Here is a 25,235-nt window from a genome sequence, read left to right as displayed (position 1 = left end):
AGAGCCACTGTATAGAGTTTTGCACAAAACCTTCTGGCTAATGCGATAAGGAGGAGATGAAATCTTTTTCTCTAATTCATTCTGAGAGGAGAGGTGCTTTTTCTAATTTGCCTGTATGTAGCCATGAAAACAAGTGGTAACTGTACCCACAGAAGACTTTATAGATAGCTCTAGCCATTTGCCAAAAAAGTTTAAAAAGGAACTTTTGGCAAGTTTGTTGTTGTTTTTTAAAAACATTTTTTTTTCTTTGCTAAAGTGTTTATTTGATGAATGGCTTCGATGACATTAACTAAATATTTTAAAATTATAGGAATCAGTTGGGGTTTTTTATATCACCAAACAATCGATAGATATTGTCAATCCTTGAATGCCTCAAATACCTCTTCTCACCACTACCAATCTAATTACAAATTCTAAAGAGTTTACAATTCTTACATTGGCCTGGTTTCAAAACTACTCCAAGCAAAGCTTAAAAATACAGTAGACCCTCATTATCATTTGTAGCTGGTAACCATAATTAGTGTTGCTGTTTTCCATCTGTAGTTTTGAAGTATGCCTCTCTTCCCAAACTCTTGCCATTTAGTTCTTAGGATTTCTTCATTCTTGTATCCCAAAGTGCCTTTTATTTCTTTCCACTATGTCTGGAAGCCTATGCAGAGCTTCAAATCATGTTACTGGACTCTTGGCTTCTATCCACTTCTCCCTAGACTTTTCTTTTCTTGGGTTAATTCACTCAGTCGTCCTACATACTTCTTGAGCTCCTTGTTTTCCTCCCTCTACCTAAATGAGCCCCTGTAAACATTGAACTTGGGAGAACCTTATGACATAATCCCTCTGGGGAACACTATTGCTAACTTTGCACAGGAACTTTCTTTTTATTTATCAGTGTCAGATAGAAACTGATCTCCTTAGACACTATTAGACTCTGTTAGCGTTGAACCTTGCTCAACAATCTGGGTAGTCCCGTTAGGCCCATCCACCATATTGCTCATTACTTTGCTTCCCCTGATTGCCCTGCTTCTAGATCTCAGCAGCCCTCTTTTTTAGGGTGACATAGGTCACGGATATGTATAGTAGTTATATATTTTAAGTTTGGCTGCCTTAAATGAAAATATCCGTGATTGTCAAAAGGTTAGGGAATTTGATTATCCTGTTTCTATTGGCAGTGTTCATTGTCCTGAAAAATTGTATGCATAAGGAGTAAATCGCTGAATTAAAATAAGTTTATCTAAAGGTCTGTTTGTTCCAAAGCATTCCTGTGATTTCAGTTACATTAAGTTGAGAAAATAGAGAAAGGATCTATTCAACAACCTCCTTGAACAACACATATTTCTCAGTGATGTAACACCAGATGATTTTGGTTTGGACTCCACTTAATTGTCTCCTCAAAGAATTTTGATATTGGTTTTCTTTCCTGCTTTTATTTTGTTCCTGCTATGCAGCTATCTCATATCTTGTCATTGTCAATTCCCCTACCTTCTTATTCTCACTTGGGGTTACGTGTGACATGTGGTCTGTTTTAGTAACATTACGTTTTCACATGTTATGTTAGCTCAGAAGTCAGGCTTTCAATGTTTCCCATAGATTATTCATAACTGATTCAAGGTGATGTTAGTTTCTCCATAACTCAGGATGGAGTATTGAATCTCAAGAATAATGGACATTTTATTAGAATTCGGGAACTTGATTAATTAAAAGTTGAGCAAAATATCTTTAAAAGAAAAAAAAACCAATGAAGCATGAAAATATTTAAGTTAACAAATTTACTCTTTTTTCTTTCAAGCTTGAAATCTCAGCAGTGTTTAGAAGCAGAGTGAGGATTATAAATAATAATGCATCCCCTTTTATTTGGGGGTTTTTTGTTTATTTTTTAAAAAGATTTTATCCATTTTGAGAGAGAGAGAGCAAGAGGAGCTGCAGAGGGAAAGAGACTGACTGAGCCACCCAGGAGCCCCTCATCCGATTTTATTTGGCATTATTTACTCAGAAATCTTTTGGTGGTTGCTAGTGAAATAAAAAATAAAATTATTTTAATTAATAGATATGAAATTCAGGTAGAGAATGATAAAATTGTTAAGGACCTATAAGATAACTTATTCTGTATCTCTAGCTGCATATACATTTCAACCTAAGTGTGCCTGTCGGTTTGGAGTTTCATCAGAGAAATAGAACCAGTAGGATATTCGTATTAAGAGATTAGTTGCTAGAAATTGGCTTCTGTGACTGTGGGGGCTGGGCAGGCTATCAAGAAGGACAAGCTGCATTCTTGGACAAGAGCTGAAGCTGCAGTCCATGAGCAGAATTTTGTCTTCAGAGAAGCCTCAGTTCTGCTCTAAGGCCTTCACAAATGATTGAATCAGAATCACCCACATTATCTAGGATAATCCTCCTTCCTTGAAGTGATTATGGATCTTGCTCATTTATAAGAACAGCCTTTACAGTAACACCTACATTAGTGTTTGAGTAACTGAAAGCTATAGCCTAGTTGTGTTGACTCATAAAACTAACCATCACAGTGACCTGATAAGAATACTGGCTTTTAAGCACAGAATTTGTATTTGTCAGTTTTGCTATCTAAGTATTTATTTAGACACTATATTTAAGAAGTGATGAGCTAGTCTCAATTTTTATCGTGAATAACAAAAGAATGGTGCAGTAACTGTATTCCAATAATCTTCATATTAACACACTCACAATTTGCCTTTCTTTCTCTTAAGTTAAAAAAAATTATTTAAACCTTTCTTTTAGTCCCTCTCCTGATTCAACTCCTTTGTTATCTTTCTTGCTTAATATTGTACTCTCTTCAGTTTCTTAGCATTGACTTAAAACATACAGTTCAGGCTGTATTTACACTACAGTGATACTTGGCATTCATCAAATATTTGTTAGAAGAAAGATTATTTCACAGTTCTTGTATGTTCTCCTCTTTAAAGTTCATCTTAGTGTCACATTTGTTTTTTATAAATAATGCCACTACATTGCTGACTTACGTTTGGCACATTATGATTCCCAGATATTTTTGTCATATTTTATTCTGTGAAACTATATTGTTTTTATAACAAACAGAAGTTATTTTCAAACAGTGGTCCAGAGTTTCAGGATGAAGATGCTCTAATGATTTCTTTAAAAAAAAAAAATGGTTCATATTGGAAACATTGTTTTGGTGTACATTCCATTACCTCTGGGAGAAACTTTGATATTTTGCCAAGGTTTATGTCTCTGCCGTATTAAAATACTGGTTCAAAGTTCCATAGAATCCTGAACTCTGCTTTATGACATTTTGAAGGAGTTTCCAGAAGAGGCCTGACAATTTTTTTTTCTAAATTATTTTAAGCCTGACAAATTAGGCTTAGTGCCAAACACTTTGGAAATCTCTCATGGATATGAAGACTTATGAATATCCAACTTAAAATTATAAATTAATAGAACATGCACATTTTTATGAATTCTCTTGTTTTTGTTTTATATTAAAATCAGCACTATTGAGGTATTATATACCTAGTTTACAATGTAGCATATAATTTTCTACGTAGGACGGATCTCTATTTAGATAATGACTGTCATCATATGAGACTCTTACTTGTTTCTAATGGTTACATCATGCATTTGCTTAAATTCATTTATTTAACAAGTATTTTTATATTAGGTACTTATATGTTTGAGGTGCCAATTCTAGACCCTGATGATACATTTGGAACAAGACCAGCATGTTCCTGCCATCATGAAACATGTAGTAGAGAAAAAAGACATTAAATAAAAATGTATACAAATCCTTAGAGTTGAAGTGCGTGCTACTGAAGAAAAGTACAGTGTGGAATATATTATATAGTAGGAGTAGCAAATCGATTTGGGGACACCAGTGGAAGTCCTATTTAACCAAGGAATGAATAATAATAATAGCAAATACTTAGATTGTGATTGTTATGTGCTAGGCACTATTCTTGATCCTTATTATGTGTTAACTTATTTCAACCTAACAACAACTCTATGAGGTAGGTGATATTGTTTTCCTCATTTTATAGAAGAGGAAACTGGCGTAGAAAGATTAGCAAACTTCTCCAAGGTCACATAGCTAGTGAGTAGTAAACCTGGGATTTGAGCTTAGAAGAGTCTGTGCTCTTAACCACTGTGTTTCATGATGGGAGTTAGCTGGGAGAAGAGAATGGGGAAGATCATTTCAGACAATGAGGACCCCTGTGCTAATACCTTAAGCAAGATAGGGGAGAGAAGGCCAGCACGACTGGAAGTTGGTAAGCCAAAGTAACAAATGATGAAACTAAAGAGGGAGTTATGGTATTTGGATTTATTATTACTTTATCACTGAGACTTTAGTATGAAAATAAGATGGAGAGTAATAAGAATTAACATGAGATCAGTTAAGGCCTATTGTACTCTCATCTCATATTAAGAGGATGCTGACTTGGACCCACTTTGTGATGGGCGGAGCAAACTACAGATCAGGAAACATTTGGGAGATACAAATAGCAGGGCTTTTTGTTTGGATTTGAGAAAGGGAGATTACTCCTAAGTTTTTAGCGGATGCAGCTGGCAGGATCATAGTACCATTTACTGAAATAGCACTCAAGAATGGGTTTCAGGAGGAAAGTATAAGTTCAGTTTGAGTTCTGTCAAGTTCAAGGTGACTTTTATATTAAAATGAGAAATTACTTATAAAAGCCTGGAATGCAGAAGAGAGTTCTGGACCTGAAATAAAATTTGCAAATTTTCAGCCTTGGGAGTAAATGAGAAGACACAGTAGGAAAACCCCGAATCAAAGGTAGAGGAACCAGAAGCATTCTGTTAGGGCAGAAGAGGCGCCATTGTACAGAGACTGAGGAGAGGGGGCCAGATAGAAGGGTGTTAGGAAAACTAACATAATGTTCTAAGATGAAAGCAAAGGAATGCAGCAGCTTCCCATTTGGTTTTCTGATGGGATTTGCTTTTTCTTCTAGAACTGCACAGTTGCACGCAATTGCTTCAGGTTCAACTCTGTGCTTTTTTACTGAAGAACTGATTTTATTCTCTTTTTTTCCTTTCCCGCCCTCATTAAATGTTCTTTCAAATTTAATTTTCTTTAAGTTCCTGTTTAGATCACTTGCAGTCTTTCATCTGAAAATGATCACTTTCATTCAGAGCATTTTTAGTTTTTCTGTTTCAGATCATTCTGTATAATGCTACCACCTCAGATAGTTTCAGCTTTCAGAACGTGACCCATGCAATATACTGCCCTCACACCTCACATGATTGCCTGCGTACCATTGTCCTTCCATCTCTACTCCCACATGCAAGACCATAACTTGAGCTAGTTGTTACTGACAGTTGTTCCTTTTGCTGGATCTTCTACCCTGGAATTCTCCTTTCCCATCTTATGCTCTCTCATTTTTTCTACCTTTTCTACTTTTCATTTTCATCAAACCTCTTTGCAATGATTGCGAGTCCCAATCTCTTTGCGCTCTTACTTCTTTGTTTCACCCTAGTCTGCCATCTCTGTTTTGCATTAACCTTCTTCCTTATCTAACTTAAAACCCATTTTACGTAGGTATTCACAGAACTCCACAATTTCTTTTAAACCCTTGATATCTCCTGAAATAATCTTATCAGATTCTCAGCTACTTGTAAGCCCAGTTGTACTTTTCTCTCACTCCTCTTTCTTACATTCATTTAAAAAGGGGGGGGGGGTGCCTGGGTGGCTCAGTCAGTTAACTGTCTGCCTTCGGCTCCAGTCATGATCTCAGGGTCCTGGGATCAAGCCCCACATCAGGCTCTCTGCTTAGCAGGGAGAGCTTCCTCTCTCCCTCTCTCTCAAATAAATAAATAAAATCTTTTTAAAAAATGTGTCAGACAATGTGTTAGTCATTAGGGATAACTGATGAAAAAAATGTACGGTCTGACCCTCAGAACTGTGCTATCTTATTCTTAGTTAATCTGTTGGAAAATAAAAATTACATCATAATATTGATGGTGCCCACCAAAATTTTATATTATTACTTAATCTCAGCAGGTCCCATGATGTTACAAATAATCCCAAATCAATTTTCTGTTCTTTCTTCATAGTGATGATTCAGAACATTTCTGCTTTTCTCAAGTTTCTGAACTCAGTTGCAAAACCTTGTTTTTGAACCAGAGTGCCAAGACAATTTGTCCCTAGCTCCCAATTTCCCCTTCACTTCAAAATTTCTTTATATCTTCATCCAAGCTTTTCCTTTTCCTAATCTGTGTCAGAAGAAGGGTCACTTCTTTCTTCCGAAGGTAAAACTTTCCATCTGTTTTTCCTGATGTACATGGGAGAAACTCTAGACAAAAACACAAGATGACATGAAATTCTTATTTAATGTGTTGTTTTATTACACCCTTATTCTGTTGTATAGATCTGGTAATTATGTAGTTAATGCAGAGTTTGAAAACCTCTTACAGTACTATTAGTACTATAATATCTTTAATGGACTGTATTCTTTTGTTATGAAACATTTTGTTAATCAAATGTAAAGTGGATTTGCTTTGTTTTACTCAGAAAGACTGGTGGTGGTAGCTGAACACTGTGAACGGAGTCTAGAAGACTTGCTGCGAGAGAGGAAACCCATGAGGTACTGTGTAATATCAGGACAATTAAATGAAAAGCAGAAATTGGCAAACAAAAAGGCATAACAAGAAACTGCAGAGTTTTCGTTTCTTCTGTTACTTGTTTAATGATAAAATCCAGGTGCAAATTTTTATTTTAGGAAATTTAATTCACAGGCCTTGTAGAAATTCAACACTGACATTGTCCAGCGATCAGTTTTTGTGAGGTAGGCATTTTCCAAAGTGTGACAAAAAAATTTCCTAAAGAGGATATATATGAAAATTTGAAATGTTTTCAGTACTAAGCATTTTTCTAGCTGAGATTAAGAGTATTTTCCTGGGAGTGGTACTACTAACAGGAGGCTGATATTCCTAGGGACGCAGTGAACTGTGTTAAGGAAAGGCCATGTTGAAGAGTAGAGAGAAATAATAATCATAGCTTAGGTAGAATCTAATGATAGAGTTTAAATTCAGTTATTTCAATGACTCAGTAACTTTACTTTCTGTCTCAGGCATTCTTGGCAAGAAGAGTGTATGGTATGTATGTTATTACAAATATGCTACTAAATGAATTTCTTTACACATTTTCTGAAATTATCTTAAAATCATGAAAAATATCCCTTTAATGAATAAATAAAGTTGCACTAAGCCAATGAAAAATGCTTGCCACAAGTCTTTATAGAATTATAATTATCCATCCTCTTTTAAGGAAATATTCTCATTCTTGCTCATTGCTTTTTAATCACTCTTATATACTAGATGAAAAAAATTTTTTTCAAAGGAGGAAAAATGTGTATATTGCTAAATGGTAGTTATTTAATAAAAGCAAAACAAGTAAACTGAATAAAAATACTTTCCTTGATACTTTAAATGATTTAAGTGTTCTCTAGAGTGAAAGATGCAGATACCAAGTATACCCACCTTACTTGCTTCTTTGGAAGAGTCTAATCTGACCATACGTAATAAAAGTGACTTTTCTATATATTTAGAAATAGCTTAACCTTATTTAGTGAATTTGTTTTTATAATTATAATTTTTACATGTCACAATCTTTGATTTTATGGTTTTTAAGAACGTATTCTGTTTACTAGTTCTAGAATGATCAAAACTTACAGTGATCGATATAACTCTGGTTGGGGGAAGGAGTAATGTAAGAACTGATTCAAAATAGCCTTGAGGAGGGGCGCCTGGGTGGCGCAGTCCTTAAGGGCTGCCTTCGGCTCAGGGCGTGAACCTGGCGTTCTGGGATCAGAACGTCTGGGAGCCCCACGTCAGGCTCCTCCACTGGGAGCCTACTGCTTCCTCTCCCACTCCCCTTGCTTGTGTTCCCTCTCTCGCTGGCTGTCTCTCTCTCTGTCAAATAAATAAGTAAAATCTTTTAAAAAATAGCCTTGAGGAAACTGTCTGGAGTAATGGAAATTTTTTATATCTTGATCAAGGTATTACTTAATTGGCGCATGTTCTTGCTAAACTTGTCAAAATTCACCGAAATATACACTTCAGATGTGTGCGTTTCACCTAGGTAAATTGTGCCTCAGTTAAAAAAACAAAACAAAACAAAATAAAACAAAAAACCTGATCCAGTATTTACTTGGCTTGAGTTCTAAATCCCTCATATAACAACATTATGTTGTTAATGAAGGTACTTGATCAAATGGCATACCTATTTGTATTTCCTTCTTTCTATAAGAACAAATGGTATGAATTAGTTGTACTGCTTAACCAATACTTCACCACTTAGTGTTTTAAAAACAATAAACATTTATCATTTCATATAATTTCTCTGGGTCAAGAATTCAGGAATGAATTAGCTAGATGGTTTTAACTTAGGATCTCATGAGGTTGCAGTCAACTAGGGCTGTCATCATCTGAAAGCTTGACAGGTTGGATGATCTAAGATAGCTCACTCATTTCGTGACAGTTATTGACAATAAGCTTTAGTTCTTCCCCATCTTGAGGGCATTTTGAGACTGGTTTCTTGTCTATCCTCACAACATGGGGTTGGCTTCACTCAGAGTGAGCAATCTAATAGAGAAAAGAAAGCAAGGTGGAAGCTGCAACGCCTTTTATGATCTACCCTCAGGAACCACACACCGTCATTTCTGCAATTGTCTATTGGTTACAGAAGTCAGCCATTAAATCTATTCAGTGAGGAGGGAACTTCATAGGAATGTGAATCTCAGAAGTCAGGGGTCAAGGGGATCACCTTAGAAGCTGGCTATCACAGAAGGCTTAGAGATCATACAAGTACTTAAAAAAAACAAACAGGAGTGAAATACTTACCAACATTCACACTGACTGAGAAATAACTAAAATTCTTAAAATTATTCAGTATTGATTTAGGCTACTTGAGACAGAAGAAAAGAAGATGTTTATACTATGAAGAGAAGGTAGAGTATTAAGGGAATATCCAGAAGTACTAAAGGCGGATATGGTCTTCATGGACATGGCTATACTAAGATCAGAATTGATCCACATTCTGAAAATTGATGTTACCTATGGGCTTGTGCTCCCAGCCATTCTGGAGGACCCTATAAGTTGCAACTAGAGTAGTTCTCTGGTCATCAGGGTGGTAGTAACTAGAATGTTCTTTCTGATCTTGAAATTTCCCTCTCTGCCCATACTTGTCCTTCCTTTGCTTACTAATAAAACTGATGCAGAAGAGAGAAGCTGGTGACTCAGAAGACAAATTCCCATTTTCATCATTTTACTTCAACTCTCTCCTTTTACTTTTTTAAAAAATTTCTATTGTAGTATATAAAGATACAATTGATATTGCTTTGCCAATAAGATCAAATCTATTAGCTTGTGGAAAGTTTTATTTTTCTGTGTTCACATCCTTTATCCTTGTTTTAGGTATAAATCTGATAGCACTGAACACTAGTAGTGTCAGTAGTATGAAGGTGCTAAGAAGCCACCTTCCTGGGACACCTGGGTGGCTCAGTCGTTAAGCATCTGCCTTCAGCTCAGGGCGTGATCCCAGAGTCCTGGGATCGAGCCCCGCATCGGGCTCCCTGCTCTGCTGGGAGCCTGCTTCTTCCTCTCCCACTCCCCCTGCTTGTGTTGCCTCTCTTGCCGGCTGTCTCTCTTTCTGTCAAATAAATAAAATCTTTAAAAAAAAAAAAAAAAAAAAAGAAGCCACCTTCCTTCAGTATGTCTTCATGAAAATAAAATCTTACCGATGGAAGCATGTTCTTTGAGTAGATAGATAAACATGAATAGGATTAAATGGCAGATTTCATATTATCTTTCATGCCATTTACATTTCCAATAGTCTTTTTCATTTATGTAAAATAGACCATACAGTAGTTTTTATGGTTCTTTGTAATTTCTTCAAGTAAGATATATTTAAACATTTGTGTAAGTAAAGTACTATTTTCTAATCATTCCGATAACAGACTAAAATTCAGTATTTTCCTTATTCATTTTGGAATATAACATTCAGCACTTACTGCCTTTGAGTAGACATGATTCTGTCAGGTTCATTTCAAAGTTGTTATCTGATCCATCCATCTAAATTAGCTTTGTTGAAAACTATTTGACTTTCCACATATTTGGATTACATTAGTCTCCAGTAACAGAGCAGATTTCATGTGCAGAGTTGCTGTGCTGTAATTTTAATTAATTCTATAACTTGTTTATGGAAAGTGAGAAGATGTTCTTATGGCTTATAAATCACATAAATTTCCCCTACTGCCAAAAGTAAGCACCCTGCACCTGTAAGAGAGGCTGATGCAAAGTAAACAGGAAATCTATTTAGATGGGCTTGCAATTTGAGACCCATGATTTTCACTTGTCCATCTGTCTCTAACTGTTGTAAAACTGTAAGCTGCCAGTTGTCTGGTAGTTATTTGCAGCTCATTGTCTAAACTTAAACATCATCCAAGGCATATATCTTACTAGATTTATATTTTGAAGAAAAATTTAACTCTTGTAAAATTGGTGAGACGGGGAGTAGGGAAATGAAAACTAGAAACTTAGAGAAGTGTCTAGCGTCAATTTACTCACTTTTTTCGTAACACATTTAATATCATTGAACAAAGCAATATTGTACTAAAACATCATAGTAGTAATTCGTATTACAAGTATAAATTAAAGACTATCTTGAGGTTTCAGATCCCCGCTAGAAAATCAAGCATCTTCTTCTTCTTTTTTTTAATCATTTTAATGACCCAAAAACTCTTTTGAGAATTCGTGTTATCCAAACAGAAAATAATGATTTTGTGCTGTGACCTGGAGGTATTTATCAAGTCAGTCTCTTATAAAATAATGTTATTTGTACAGATAGTTTGCTGATCTGGTTTCAAAAAGAAAATTCACCATTTTCTTTAGAGTTTATTCAAGCTTGGATATGAGGAATTAATTTTTGGAGAATGCTGCTCTCCTTTCAGTGGCTTTTATATGTTACTTGTGCCAGAGTTTGATCTTGCCAATATTTCTCTCCAGTTTCAGTTAAATGATCAAAATTATTTGTTGGAAACGTAGAAGCATGGAATTCAATTAAACTCCTATAACCAGTAGGTTTCAGGAAACAAAGTGCAGCATTTGGAAGGTTTGTTTAAAGTCATCTCATATTTGGTTTCTGTGAATCTATTTAATTGCTACCTTAAAGCCATATTCAAGATACTGAACAGTGGGGAAATTTAAATCTCAACTCCTTTCTGAAATATTTTCCGAGAATATTAAAAAGAGAGACATACCTTCATCACTCCTATTAGAGCAAGCATGAGGAAATTGTTTGCTTTTAAGTCTAGGTGCTATTTGGAAAGTATTTCCCTTTTGTGTTAGTGTTATTCAGAGATGTACTTTTGCCTAATCTGTAACAGTGTCAGCAAGTGTAGTTCATAGACAGATATTCAGCAGAGTTTTGGCACTTGGAGTAAAGTTTCTGCATTGTCCTTAAATTTGCAAGTGAAGGCGGGGTGAGTAGTGCAGGCATGTTTCTTTAATAAAATGTTTGTCATATGTTTTTAGGGTTATGGTTTTGAAAATTTACCAGAGAACCATCAACATAGCAGAGGTTATACATGGTTATACATGGAGACTTTGATGGGAAGCAGGCTGTGTCTGCAGCTGTTCACTAGCTTGATGGAAAACATGATCTGACTTACTTGGATGAGTAAGTTTTATTTGCCCCTATTAAAAGATTGCCTCCTCACTGAATTAGATAATCCAAAGAATTTTAGACACATTCTAGAGTGCAGTCTATAGATGGATAATGACCCACGGGTCTCACGGTCCTCAGAAATGGATACTAGATATTCTTATTTTAGAAAATAACCTGATAGTGGTAGTTCAGGCTCTCATACAGTTTTTGTTTTCCCTTCAAGGTCCTAGTTTCAAAATTCATTTGAAATTATTATAGTGTAGTCAAGTAACTTAGAGATTTATATAACTGATGTATATTTTTCTTCCTATTTTACTTGTTTTAAGGATGGAAAATAATACCTAAGATGCTCTTCACTCAGGCTTGGAATCTTGCTTTCTCCCTCCCCTGTACCTTCTGTCCTATTAGCCGTCAGGTATCATTAATACAATCTTGGTTGTATTTCTCACATCTCTACTGTTTTTTTCATTCTTTAGTTCAGGCCTTCATTAACAAACTGCTTGACTGTTGCATTACAACATTCTCCTAGCTGCTTTTCCTGCTGTTAGTTGTTAGTATACTCTGTTACTACTTTCTGCTGCTATATTATTATTTTTAAAGATCAGTCCATTCCCTATTCAAAAACATTAGGTGGCTCTCCATTTGTGTGTGTGTGGGGGGGTGCATTTTATAGGCGTAGGATCTGACTTCATTCAAACTCTCTAAATTATTTCCAAGTAGTGTCTAAATTATGCCAGTAGTTTTTATTGTTATCCATAGATTGTTGAGGAGATGGGGCACCAGAGAACTGAAATACAATATGAAGACTGAACTGTCCTTTTGTCCAAAAGTGTATCTCCAATCTTTGGCATGATGTATAGCACTTCTTTAAGTTATTCTTACCTCCCTCTCTCTAGATCATACCAGTGAACCAAAGCAAAAACTTTATTTTCCTACTCCAAATTTCTTTGTACAGAAGAAAAAAGAAAGAAGAAAAAAAATTTCTTCTTATTACATTGTGTCTCTCCAGTCGTAAAGTGCCTTTTCTGTTTTAGCTTGTAATTGTTTGCCTGCAGAGGCGCCTGGGTGGCTCAGCTGGTTGAGCATCTGCTCGTGGTTTCAGCTCAGGTCATGGTCTCAGAATCATGAGATTAAGCCCCACGTCAGGCTCCACACTCAACGGAGAGTCTGCTTGAGATTCTCTCTCTCCCTCTGCCTTTGTCCCTCCCCCTGTTCACACTTGTGCACACTCTCTCTTTCTCTCAAGTAAAATAAAAGATAATTGTTTGCTAGCAATCATAGAATTAAGGAAGCTATGATTTGCTTTCCCTAACTAACCATACATTTTTAACATGCATACTATAATTTTTTAATTTTTCTGTCTCCTAAAATTGTCATCATAAGAGTTTCCATATAGCTAATGTGTTGTAAATGAACAATTGAATGAACTAATTGTGTTTTTAGGTTAGTCGTGCAGTTAAAGCTATATTTCCCTATTATCTTCCTTTTAATCATGTGCCATAATTTTATTTCCCAAACTAGTTTCGGTGAAAGTCTGATGCAAATGTTATCATGGTGATTTGTTTATTACTTTCTTGGAAATATTTTTTAAAAAATAGAATGAGTAAAAAAAATTGTTCATTTCCTTACTCACGGCTCTGGGGAAGAATCTAAACTCATTTAAGGATGTTGGCAGAATCCATTTCCTTCCAGTGGTAGGACTGACATTCCTATGTCCTTGATTACTATCAACCAGAGGCTGCTCTCAGCTTCTGGGACCCATCTGTACTCCTTGTCATGTGGCCCCCTCCATCTCCAAAGTCAGCAATGAAGAATCTCCCTCATCACATCTCACTCATGCCTGAAATCTCTCATATTTCCTCTGTCTCTAACCTCTAGGTCCAGATTTCAAGGACCATGTGATAAGGTCAGGCTCACTCAGTCTCCCTTTCTTAAAGTCAACTGTGCCATGTAACAGCTTGATCATGGGAGTAAAGTCCATCATATTCATAGCCTTGGGGGTTATACAGGGTGTATATCAGGGAGCAGGGATCTTGGGAACCATATTAGAATTCTGCCTACTGCAGTTTGGTCATTGGGGAAAAATTGGGGAAAATTTTTTATTCTTATAGGAAGTACGATATTTGGTGTTTTTGTTTTTGTTTGTGTTTTTTTTTATCAGTAAGTCATTGTAGCTGAGATGGTGGTAACTGTGATGTGTCAGGTATCACCAAGACCACTCCCAGTTTCACTGATTTAACTGGAAGCATTCAGAGGACTTAGAAGTCATATACTCAATGGTTACACAACACTCTTTTTTTTTTTTTTTTTTTTTTTACAGCAAAAGGAGACAAAACAAAATAAAGAGAAAATAAAGGGGCAAAGAATAGAGGAAAGCAGCCACATGCTTTCCACATTCCTCTCCTGGGAGAGTTGTAAAGGATGTACTTAATTCCAAGAGCAACAAATTGTGACAACGTGTGCCAAGTGCTGCCCGTTAGAGAAGCTTGTCTGAGTCTAGAAGTGGAGGGTTATTGGGGGTTGGTCACAAAGGCACGTAGGGCCTGTGTGGTTGTGGTTACTGATGCTCTATAGACCCTCAGAAGGAAAGCAGGTGTTCCACATAGATCACATTGTTTGCACAAACTCTCTCTCTAGACAAGCTAGAGTGGTTCAAGGCCTCAAATGGGCAAAACACTCTTTTTTAAAAGATTTTATTTATTTATTTGAGAGAGAGATCACAAGCAGGGGGGAAGGGTAAAGGGAGAGGCAGACTCCCTGCTAAGCAGGGAGCCCAATGTGGGACTCAATCCCAGGAACCCAGGATCACGACCCGAGCCAAAGGCAGGCACTTAGCCGACTGAGCCACCCAGGTACCCCTGGGCAAAACGCTCTTATGAGTAGAACATTTCCAAGAGTACAATTCCCAGGAGCCCATGAAGGGCCGGTCAGGAAAATAGGCACTTTGGGGGAATGCACAAAGAGACTGATGAGATTCTTTTTTGAAGAGGTGTTAAAACAGATTTTATAGCCACTTCCAGCAATTCATGAAGTATGTTATGACTTTGTAAACTAAGAGTTGCTAATCTTGTTCGGTTGGGTTTGTGTAAAGACTTTTTTTTTTCATTCATCAGTGAGGTACTAGCTTTCTATTGCTGCTATAACATTGCCACAAATTTAGCAGCTTAAAACACACAAATTTATTATAGTTCTGTAGCTCAGGAGTCTGTTGGACCTGGCTGGTTTTTCTGCTTCAGGTCTAACAAAGCCAAAACCAAGGTGTCAGCAGGGCTATATTTCCTTTGGAGGTACTAGGGGAGAATTCATTTCCAGGCTTATTCCAGTTATTGATAGAATTTAGTTCCATATGGTTGTAGGACTGACATCCCCATTTCCTTACTGACTATTGGCCAGGAGTTGTTCTTAGATTTTAGAGGCCACCAGCATTCCCTGACGCAGGGCCCCATTTCTTCATCTTCCAAAGCTAGTAACAGCAGGTCCAGTCCTGATGCTTTGAATCTCTGACCTCTCCTGTCTTTTCTTCTGGTGCTCTTTCTGACTGACTTTTCTGCTTTGCTCATCTACTTTACGGGCTCCTATGGTTACATTGGATTCACCTGGATAAATCAAGGGACTGTCTCTATTTTAAGGTTAACTGATTAGCAATCTAATTCCGTCTGCCAAACCCCTTCACAACAGTACCAATCCTAGTGATTGGTTGAATACCCATGTGACAAGAATATTGGAAGGATTCTGCCTACCATATTCTTTATACAGGTAAATACTAAGTTTTGCCTCCTCACTTACATCTTAATTTCATTTTATTAATTACACTTCAATTTCTAAGGAGAGAAATAATTAAGCAATGTTAATTCTTTTAACAATTATAAGCATGTTTAACCTCTGTTTTCTTGATGACATTTTTCTGAGTCACTCAAATTGCCAGTTATCCTCAGAAAAAAAATAATCAAAATATAATAAAGTTTAAATTCAAACTTTGTTTAAGACTTCTGTTTTCCAGAATAATAATCAAGAGTAAGGGAAACCCCTGATATGGACAAGTATTTTAATAAAATAAAATTCCTGTTGGGAAAAGGAACTACTTCAATGTCCATATGCAAAAGAATGATCAGAGAATGCATAAATATGTTGATATCGAATGCTGACCTGTTATTTCTTCAGTATGTGAGGCAAGAACACTTTAATAAATTAACTCATGAGTTGCACTGACTTCAAGGGAACACTTTGAATTTTATTCTGTGGTATTATCTATGCTCATAAAAGACAGAAGAGCAACAAAATAGTAATGAAATTAGTACAGTTTCCTATTGGGAAATGTTTGAAAAGCAGAAACTCCTGAGTTGATAAATTATAAGGTGTCAAGACATAAAAGGACTACAATTAAATAAGCACTTGGAGTCAGAGGTTCAGGGTTGTTGTTTTTTTATTGTTTTATTTTGTCTTAGTCTTTGTTTTTGTATATATATATATATTAAGTATATATATGATTGTGGTAGAGATTACAATATGCATTCTTAATTTATCCAACTTCCATGAAATAATATTATGGCACATTTAAGGTAGGAATCTTAGATAATATCCTTCTCTTCACCCTCCTCTCATCCTTTAGATATTATTGTCATTCATTGTGCGATTTATATTTACTTTTACATGTAGTATAAATCTGACTAAACATTGTTATTGTTTTTTTGCTGTAAAAGATGTCTCTAAAGACCATAAGAAATGAGGAAAAAAATTCTTTTACATTTAACCATGTATTTGCCATTTCCTGAGATCTTTATTCCTTTGTCTTGATCCAGGTTTTCATCTGGTATTATTTTTCTTCAGCCTGAAAAACTTACTTTAAAATGTATTTTAGTGCATGTCTGATGTGGACAAATTCTCACAGATGGTGATTATCGAAAAATATCTTTATATCACCTTAATTATTTTCTTGGGCAGCACTTTATTATAAAAAAATCAAAACATAGCAAAGTCAAAAGAATTGTACAATATACCTATATTCTACAATTAACATTTGGGCCAGTTTTTGTTTTATCACGTATCTATCCATCCTACAATCTGGTTATTAACCCGTCTTATTATTTTGATGCATTTCAGAGTAAGTTGCAGATGTGAGTGTCCTTCATTCCTAAATCTTTCAGCATGTATATCATTAACTAGAATCCAATATGTGTTTATGTTTTCTTTTTAAGTAAACTTTACATTCAGCGAAAGTACAAAAACTTATATCTGTCATTTGATGAATTTTGTCAAATGTATTTAGCTCTGTAACCCAAATACACATCAAGCTTAGATCACCACCATCATCCTAGAAATTTCCCTCATACCCCTTCCTGGTAAATCTTTACTGTTCACCCCAATCCAACTCTCAGAGGCAACCAGTTTTCTCATTTTTTTCACCCTAGATTAGTTTTTATTCTAGCACTTTACATAATTATAATTATACAGTATATACTCTTTTATGTAAGGCTTCTTTCACACATCCTAATGTTTCGGAGAGTCACTTATGTAGTTTCATGTATTATAATCTATTACTTTTTATTGCTGAGGTGTATTCCAGCTTATGAATATGCCACAATTTCTTTAGCAATGTTCTGTTTGTGAACTCCTGAGATATTTCCAGGTTTTTGGTCTTTATAACCGAAGTTGTTGTGAATGTTCATGTAAGTCTTTTTCTGTGAGCAAATGTTTTCTTATCCCTGGATAAATATGTAGCAATCAAATAGATGGCTTATGGGGTAGGTATATGATTGTTATTGTTAGAAACCACCAGACCTTTTCTAACGTGTTGTACATTTTACATTTCCTAATAACAATGTATGAGAGTTCTAGTTCGTCCATATCCTTGCCAGCAGTTGGTGTTTTTTTTTTTCTTTGACTTTTAGCCATTGTAATGAATATAAAGTGGTATCTCATTGTAGATTTAATTTGCATTTTCACAATGACTAAAGATGTTGGGTACTTTTCATGTATTCAGTGGGCATTCCTATCGTGACTTACACATCTGTTCAGTCTTTTGGTCTCATTTTAAGTAAATTATTTGTCTTTTTATTATTGATTTATAGGCATTCATTGTATATTCTCTCTATTCTCCATACATATACTTTTTAAGATTTTCTTTTGCAGTCTGCCTTGGCTAGTTATTTTTTTAATGTATATCGATGAGCAGAAGTTATTTATAATGAAGGCTAATGTATCAAATTTTTCTTTATGGATATTACCATGTACCTTTTTTCAGAAACCTTTGCCTCCTTCCCAGTCATGAAGGCATTCTCATATGTTTTCTTTTAGAAGCATTATGGTTTTAAAATTTATATTGAATCTCTGATCTCTCTCAATAGTAAGTGACTTTAACGAGGTAACAGGAAACAAGGCCAATATAAAAATACTAATAATAAGATAATAATACCTATGAGTCTGTTTCTGTTTTGTTTTGTTTGTACATTTGTTCTTTAGATTGAAATACAAATAATACTGTATTTGTTTTTTTCTGTCTGACTTATTTTACTTAGCATAATACCCTCCATGTTGTCCATCCATGTAGTCACAAATTGCAAGGTTTTATTCTTTTTTATGGCTGAGTAATATTCCATGTATATATATATACCACATCCTTTTTTGTCCATTTATCTGTTGAGGGACGCTTAGGTTGCTTCCTATCTTGGCAATTATAAATAATGCTGCAGTGAACATAGGGGTGCATTTATCTCTTTGAGTAGGTGTTTTCATTTTCTTTGGATAAATACCACAAGTGGAATTGCTGGATCATTGGTAGTTCTATTAATTTTTGAGGAAACTCCATACAATTTTCCACAGTGGTAAAATCAATTTACATTCCCTTCCTCTATGTCTTTGGCAACACTTGTTATTTTTAGTTTTCTGTTAAAAAATAGCCAATTTGACAGGTGTGAGGTCATATCTCATTGTGGTTTTGATTTGCATTTTGTTGATGATAAGTGATTTGAGAACCATTTCATGTGTCTCTTGGCCATTTGTATGTCTTCTTTGAAAAAAGGTCTACTCATGTCCTCTGCCCATATTTTAATCAGGTTGTTTGTTTGTTTTGATATTAAGTTGTTCAAGTTCTTTATTGTGGATAAACACTTCTTTAATGTTTTTTGTTCATTTTTATTTAATTCCAGTTAGTTAACATACAGTGTAATATTAGTTTAAGGTATACAATATAGTGATTCAAAATTTCCATACAACACCTGGTGCTCATCTTAACTAGTGCCCTCCTTAATCTCCATCACCTGTTCCACTCATCCACCCACCCATCTCCCCTCTGGTAACCATTAGTTTGTTTTCTATGGTTAAGAGTCTGTTTCCTGGTTTGCCTCTCTTTCTCTTTCCTCTTTGCTCACTTGTTTCTTGAATTACACATATAAGTGGAATCATATGGTGTTTGTTTTTCTCTGATTGACTTACTTCACTTAATACTCTCTAGCTCTGTCCGTGTCATTGCAAATGACAAGATTTCATTCTTTTTTATGGCTTAGTAATATTCGTGTGTGTGTGTGTGTGAGAGAGAGAGAGAGAGGGAGAGACTTGGGCTCTTTCCATAGTTTGGCGATTGTAGATAATGCTGCTATGAACTTCAGGGTGCATGTATCCCTTTGAATTCATATTTTTTATTCTTTGGGTAAATACCTGATAGTGCAATTGCTGGATTGTAGGGTACTTATATTACAAAGCTGTAGTGATCAAAACAGTATGATACTAATACAAAAATAGACACATAGATCAATGGAACAGAGTAGAAAACCCAGAAATAAACCACAATTATATGGTCAGTTAACCTTTGACAAAGCAAGAAAGAATATCTAATGGGAAAAAGAGTCTCTTCAACAAATGGTGTTGGGAAGACTGGACAGCAACATGCAAAAGAATGAAATTGGGCCACTTTCTTACACCATACCCAAAATAAATTCGAAAAGGATTAAAGGCCTAAATGTGATACATGAAACCATAAAAATCCTAGAGGAGACACAGGTAGTATTTTGACACAGCCTTTTTGATATCAGCCATAGCAGCTTCTTTCTAGATATGTCTTCTGAGGCAAGGGAAACAAAAGCAAATATAAACTATTGAGACTTCATCAAAATAAAAAGTTTCTGCACAGCAAAGGAAACAATAAACAAAATTAAAGGGCAACCTACAGAATGGGAGAAGATACTTGAAAATGACATATCTGATGAAGGGTTAGTATCCGAAATATATGAAGAACTTATCGAACTCAACACCCAAAAAACAAATAATCAAGTTAAGAAATGGGCAGGAGACATGAATAGCCATTTCTCCAAAGACATACGGATGGCTAATAGACACATGAAGAGATGCTCAACATCACTCATCATCAAGGAAATACAAATCAAAACTACAATGAGATATCACCTCATACCTGTCAGAATGGCTAAAATCAACAACACAAGAAACAACAGATGTTGGTGAGGTTGTGGAGAAGTCTTACACTGTTGGTGGTAATACAAACTGGTGCAGCCACTCTGGAGAATAGTAGGGAGTTTCCTCAAAAAGTTAAAAGTAGAATGTGTTTAATGTTTTAACCAAAGACGATCATTTTGATTGAACGGAGGATGATCCTCTCTCTGCATAGATGTGGGCTGTAGGTGTAATTGCTAGCATAGTCGGAACTTTTCTCAGAGAGCAAGATTAGATCTGATCAGTTGCTTTAATAAGTACTTTTTTTGAGCACCCCTGGACAGCAAAATAAAGCATGGGAGAAATTATGTTTGTTTTAAAACAGAATTGAGAGTAGAAGTTGCCAACTGTACTTCTCTATCATAGAATAAGCCAAATGTGTCCCCCATAAAATTTTAAAATTTGGGCAAGTCTGCTCAGTGAACTTGTCAAAATATCAAAACTATCCCCCAGATACCTAAATGAGTTAACTTGTCGAAAGGCGTTTTTAAAAATTATTGGTCTAGATGTCACAGTGCTTTCCAAAACTATTTCAGTTTTGGCATAATTAAAGGTTAGAAGATCTTTCAAACAATAAGTGGCCAAAATTTCTTGAAGCTATTTCTGGATGGAGGGTCATGTCATCAGTATGTTAGAGGACCTCTCTCTGCAGCGTCAGGAGGCATACATCTAGTTCACCTAAATCACGCTAAGAAGGGAAAGACTATCCTTGGCTCTTTGTCTTTTCTCCTTAAAGCAGATGTTTGCCCTGACAGAGAGGGCTAGTTTTTCTTTTTCTTTTTCTTTTTCTTTTTCTTTTTCTTTTTCTTTTTCTTTTTCTTTTCCTTTTCCTTTTTCTTTTTCTTTTACTTTCTTTCTTTCTTTCTTTCTTTCTTTCTTTTTTTGGTTGAAGTATAATTAATAATACATCACATTAGTTTCAGGTATACAACATATTGAGTCCACAATTTTATACATTGCTCAGTGCTCCTTTTTTTCTTTGTCTTATAATAATGTATCCTTAAAGGCTTTTTAAGGAATGTTAAAAAGCCCCAAGATAATATTTGTGTCATATAGTTTGGCACATAAGTGATTATTGTGTGTGTTATGAAAAAATTCTACCAAAAAATTTGTTAACAGAAACTGATTTTAATAGAAACTAAGATCATGGTTGGTGGTGCGGTATTTATACCTATAACTTTTCCTTTCCTCTTGGTAAATACTGCATTTGAAAAATTGTGTCTATAGTTAATTGGCAACTTTTTTTTTAGGAGCTCTCTATATAAATGAGTTCTCCCTACATTTTCGGAAGTCTGTACTACACATTTGGTATATACTGAGGGAATGATGTATAAGGAGTTAAATAAGTTAATGACATTAGCAACAGTTTTTAAGAACTTTAAGAAATTATGTAGAGCACTTTAAAAAATTTTTTATTTAAAATTCAATTTAATTAATATATAGTGGATTATTAGTTTCAGAGGTAGAGTTTAGTGTATCATCATTTGCATATAACACCCAGTGCTCATTACAAGTGCCCTCCTTAATGCCCATCACCCAGTTACCCCATTCCCCCACCCAACTCCCCTAAGTGGAACACTTTTAAATTTAAACATTTAATTATATCATTCATGACCAAAAGGGATAGAAAAAGGAAGGGATGCTGTATTTATTGAACACATACTATGTTCTAGTTACCTTGCTACATGCTTTTCATAGGTGACTTTAAAGTTATTCATCCTAGTTAGTGAGTTACCTAAGGTTTACAAAATATCAAATGTCTTCGAATGTTAGAAGCCATGACCAAATGTAGCGTAAACAGTGAATTGTGCCTCTAATAGGCCTCTTCTCACTGTGGCCTTTCTTTGAACAATAGTACTCTGGAATCTGCTTTTCTGATAGGTGCTATTCAAAAAGTACAAAATCTTTCCTGGCAATGAGCTGCTTTAAATTGCTAAGTTCAGGGAGTCCTATAATTATCAGCCTATCTTGTTGACTCCATGGGTATTGCTTTGTTGCCTGGCATCTTTATCAAACTAGAAACCAGAGAACCCAGGCCTTTCACTTTGGCATACAAAGAAACAAGCAAAACTGGTTTCATTATAACCAAAATCTGTCAGTATGGTTGACCCTGAACAACTCAGGGGTTAGGGGCACTGACCCCTTATGTAGTCAAAAACCCACGTATAATTTTGACTCCCCAAAAACTTAACTACTAATAGCCTACTATTGACTAGAAGCCTCATCTGTAACATAAACAGTTGATTAACACATATTTTGTTATGTTATATGAATTATACTGTGTTCTTATAATAAAGTAAGCTAGAGAGGAGAAAATGTTATTAAATCATAAGGAAAATACACTAATAGTACTATATTATATTTGTTGAAAAAAATCCTTATATTAGTGGGCCTGCACAGTTCAAACCTGTGTTGTTCAAAGGTCAACTGTATACTTATGGCAAAGTGGGTTTTCTTCCAAGATGTTTGGAGCAGAGAAATGAAAACTCCATATACAACTTAGGGTTTATGCATTCTTATTCCATCTTAGCCTTCTCAGCCGTCTATTATAAATATTTATTCAAATGCAAAGTTTAGTTTGGAAATTATTTTTATCATAAATATTCAGGACCTCAGAGGGGAAGGACTAAACAAAAATAATGATAGCAGCACCATAATTGCCAATTTTGTGCAATAACTGTGTGCCAGACATTGTCCTAAGCACTCTACAATGATTATCTTATTTCTTCCTTATAGAAACTCTGTGGTGGAATTTACTACTATTCCATTTTCTGTGTGAGGAAACATAGGCTCCTATAAAACATCTAAGAAGTTAAGTAATTTTCTCCTGGTCATGCAACTACAGGCATACCTCAGAGGTATTGTGGGTATGGTTCCAGACCACCTCAATACAGCGAGTCAAATAATGTTTTGGTTTCCCAGTGCGTATAAAAGTTATGCTTACACTATACTGTACAATAGGTGTGCAATAGCATTATGTCTAAAAAATGTGCAAGCCCTATTTTAAAAATACTCTTGCTAAAAAAGGTTATCACTGAACTTGCAGCGAGTCATAATCTTTTTGCTGGTGGGGAGGGTCTTGCCTCGATGTTGATGGCTGCTGACTGATTAGGGTAGTGGTTGCTGAAGGTTGGGGTGCCTGTGGCAATTTCTTTAAGACAACAATGATGTTTGCCACATTGTTTAACTCTTTGTTTGACAAATGCTTTCTCTGTAGCATGCAATGCTGTTTAGTAGCACTTTACCAACAGAACTTCTTTCAAAATTGAAATCAATCCTCTCCAGCTCTGCCAGTGCTTTCACACCTAAATTTATGTACTATTCTAAATCCTTTGTTATCATTTCAACAATCTTCACAGCATCTACATCAGGAGCAAATTCTTTCTTTGCTCATCCATAAGAAACAACTCATCCATTAAGTTTTGTCATGGGATTGCAGCAATTCACATCTTCAGGCTCCACTTCTATTTCTAGTTCTCTTGCTATTTCCACTACATCTGCATTTACTTCTTCCACTGAAGTCTTGAACCCCTCAAAGTCATTCACAAGGACTGGCATCAACTTTTTTCAAACTCTTACTCATGTTGATATTTTTACTTCTTCCCAGGAAGAGGCATGGAATGTTCTTAATGGCATATAGAGTGGTGAATCCATTCCAGAAGGTTTTCAATTTCCTTTGTCCAGATCCACCAGAGGAATCACTATCTATGGCAGCTATGGCCTTATAAAATATATTTCTTAAATAATAAGGCTTGAAGTTGAAATTATTCCTTGATCCTTAGGCTAAAGAATGGAAGTTGTGTTAGCAAGCAGGAAAATAACATGAATTTTATAGTCCATCTCCTTCAGAGCTTTTGGGTGATCAAGCTCATTGTCAATGAGCAGTAATATTTTGAAAGGAATCTTTTCCTCTGCAGTAAGTCTCAACAGTGGGCTGAAAATAGTCAGTAAACCATGTTGTAAGTAAATGTGCTGTATCCAGGGTTTGTTGTTGCCTTTATAGAGCTCAGGCAGAGTAGATTTACCATAATTCTTAAAGGTCCTAGGACTATCAGGATGGTAAATGAACATTGTCTTCAACTCAAAGTGAACAGCTGCATTAGCCCCTAACAAGAGAGTCAGCCTGTCCTTTGGAACTTTGAAGCCAGGCATTGACTTCTCCTCTCTAGCTATGAAAGTCCTAGAAGGCATCTTTTTACAATATAAAGCTATTTCATCTACATTAAAAATTATTCAGTGGAGTCATCTTTATGAATTATCTTGCTAGATGTTCTGGACTACCTGCTACAGCTTCTACGTCAACACTTGCAGCCTCACCTTGCACTTTTATTTTATGGAGATGGCTTCTTTCCTTATTAAACTTCTTGAGCCAACCTCTGCTTTCAACATTTCTTCTGCAGCTTCCTGACATCTCTCAGCCTTGACAGAATTGAAGAGAGTTAGGAACCTTGCTTTATATTAGGCTTTGACATGAAGGAATGTTGTGGCTGATATGATCTTCTATCCAGACCACTGAAACTTTCTCCATAGCAGCAATAGGCTGTTTTGTGTTCTTATCATCCGTGTGTTCACTGGAGTAGTACTTTTAATTTCCTTCAAGAACTTTTCCTCTGTATTTACAACTTGTTTAACTGTTTGGTGCAAGAACTCTAGCTTTTGCCCTATCTTGACTTTCAACATGCCTTTCTCACTAAGCTTAATCACTTCTAGCTTTTGATTTAAAGTGAGAGATAGGTGCCTCTTCCATTTGAACACTTAGAAGCCACTGTAGGGTTATTAATTGTCCTAATTTCAATACTGTGTCTCAGAGAATAGAAAGGCCCAAGAAGAGGGAGAGAGTCAGGGAATGGCCTGTCAGTGAAGCAGTCAGAATATACACAACACTTACCAATTGTTTGTCATCTTATATGGGTACAGTTTGTGACATCTAAAACAATGACAAGAGTAACATCAAAGATCACTGATCACAGATCACCATAGGAAATATAATAATAAAGAAAAAAATTTGGAATATTGAGAGAATTACCAAAATATGACACAGAAACATGAAGTGAGCAAATGTTGTTGAAAAAATGGCACTGCCAATAGACTTGCTCAACACAGTGTTGCCACAAAACTTCAATTTGTA

General features: G+C 35.6%; 1 protein-coding gene across 7 annotated transcripts in view; it reads left to right on the top strand.

Annotated features, from left to right (window-relative positions):
* Nucleotides 1-25,235, top strand: part of TBCK (TBC1 domain containing kinase) — a 200,420-nt gene that overhangs the window by 11,297 nt on the left and 163,888 nt on the right. For 5 of the 7 annotated variants that reach the window (XM_026499132.4, XM_044384227.3, XM_044384224.3 and 2 more), the window contains one exon: nt 6,512-6,584. In XM_026499132.4, the coding sequence (XP_026354917.1) occupies nt 6,512-6,584 (73 nt within the window). Of the gene's footprint in view, nt 1-6,488; nt 6,585-7,070; nt 7,096-25,235 lie in introns of all 7 variants that reach the window. The other 2 variants (XM_057309991.1, XM_044384229.3) reach the window with 2 other exon arrangements.

This window comes from Ursus arctos, unplaced genomic scaffold, assembly GCF_023065955.2.
Source record: "Ursus arctos isolate Adak ecotype North America unplaced genomic scaffold, UrsArc2.0 scaffold_11, whole genome shotgun sequence".
Classification (NCBI taxonomy): domain Eukaryota; kingdom Metazoa; phylum Chordata; class Mammalia; order Carnivora; family Ursidae; genus Ursus; species Ursus arctos.
The sequence above is the reverse complement of the archived record's forward strand: the minus strand, read 5'-3'. Positions and strand labels throughout refer to the sequence as shown.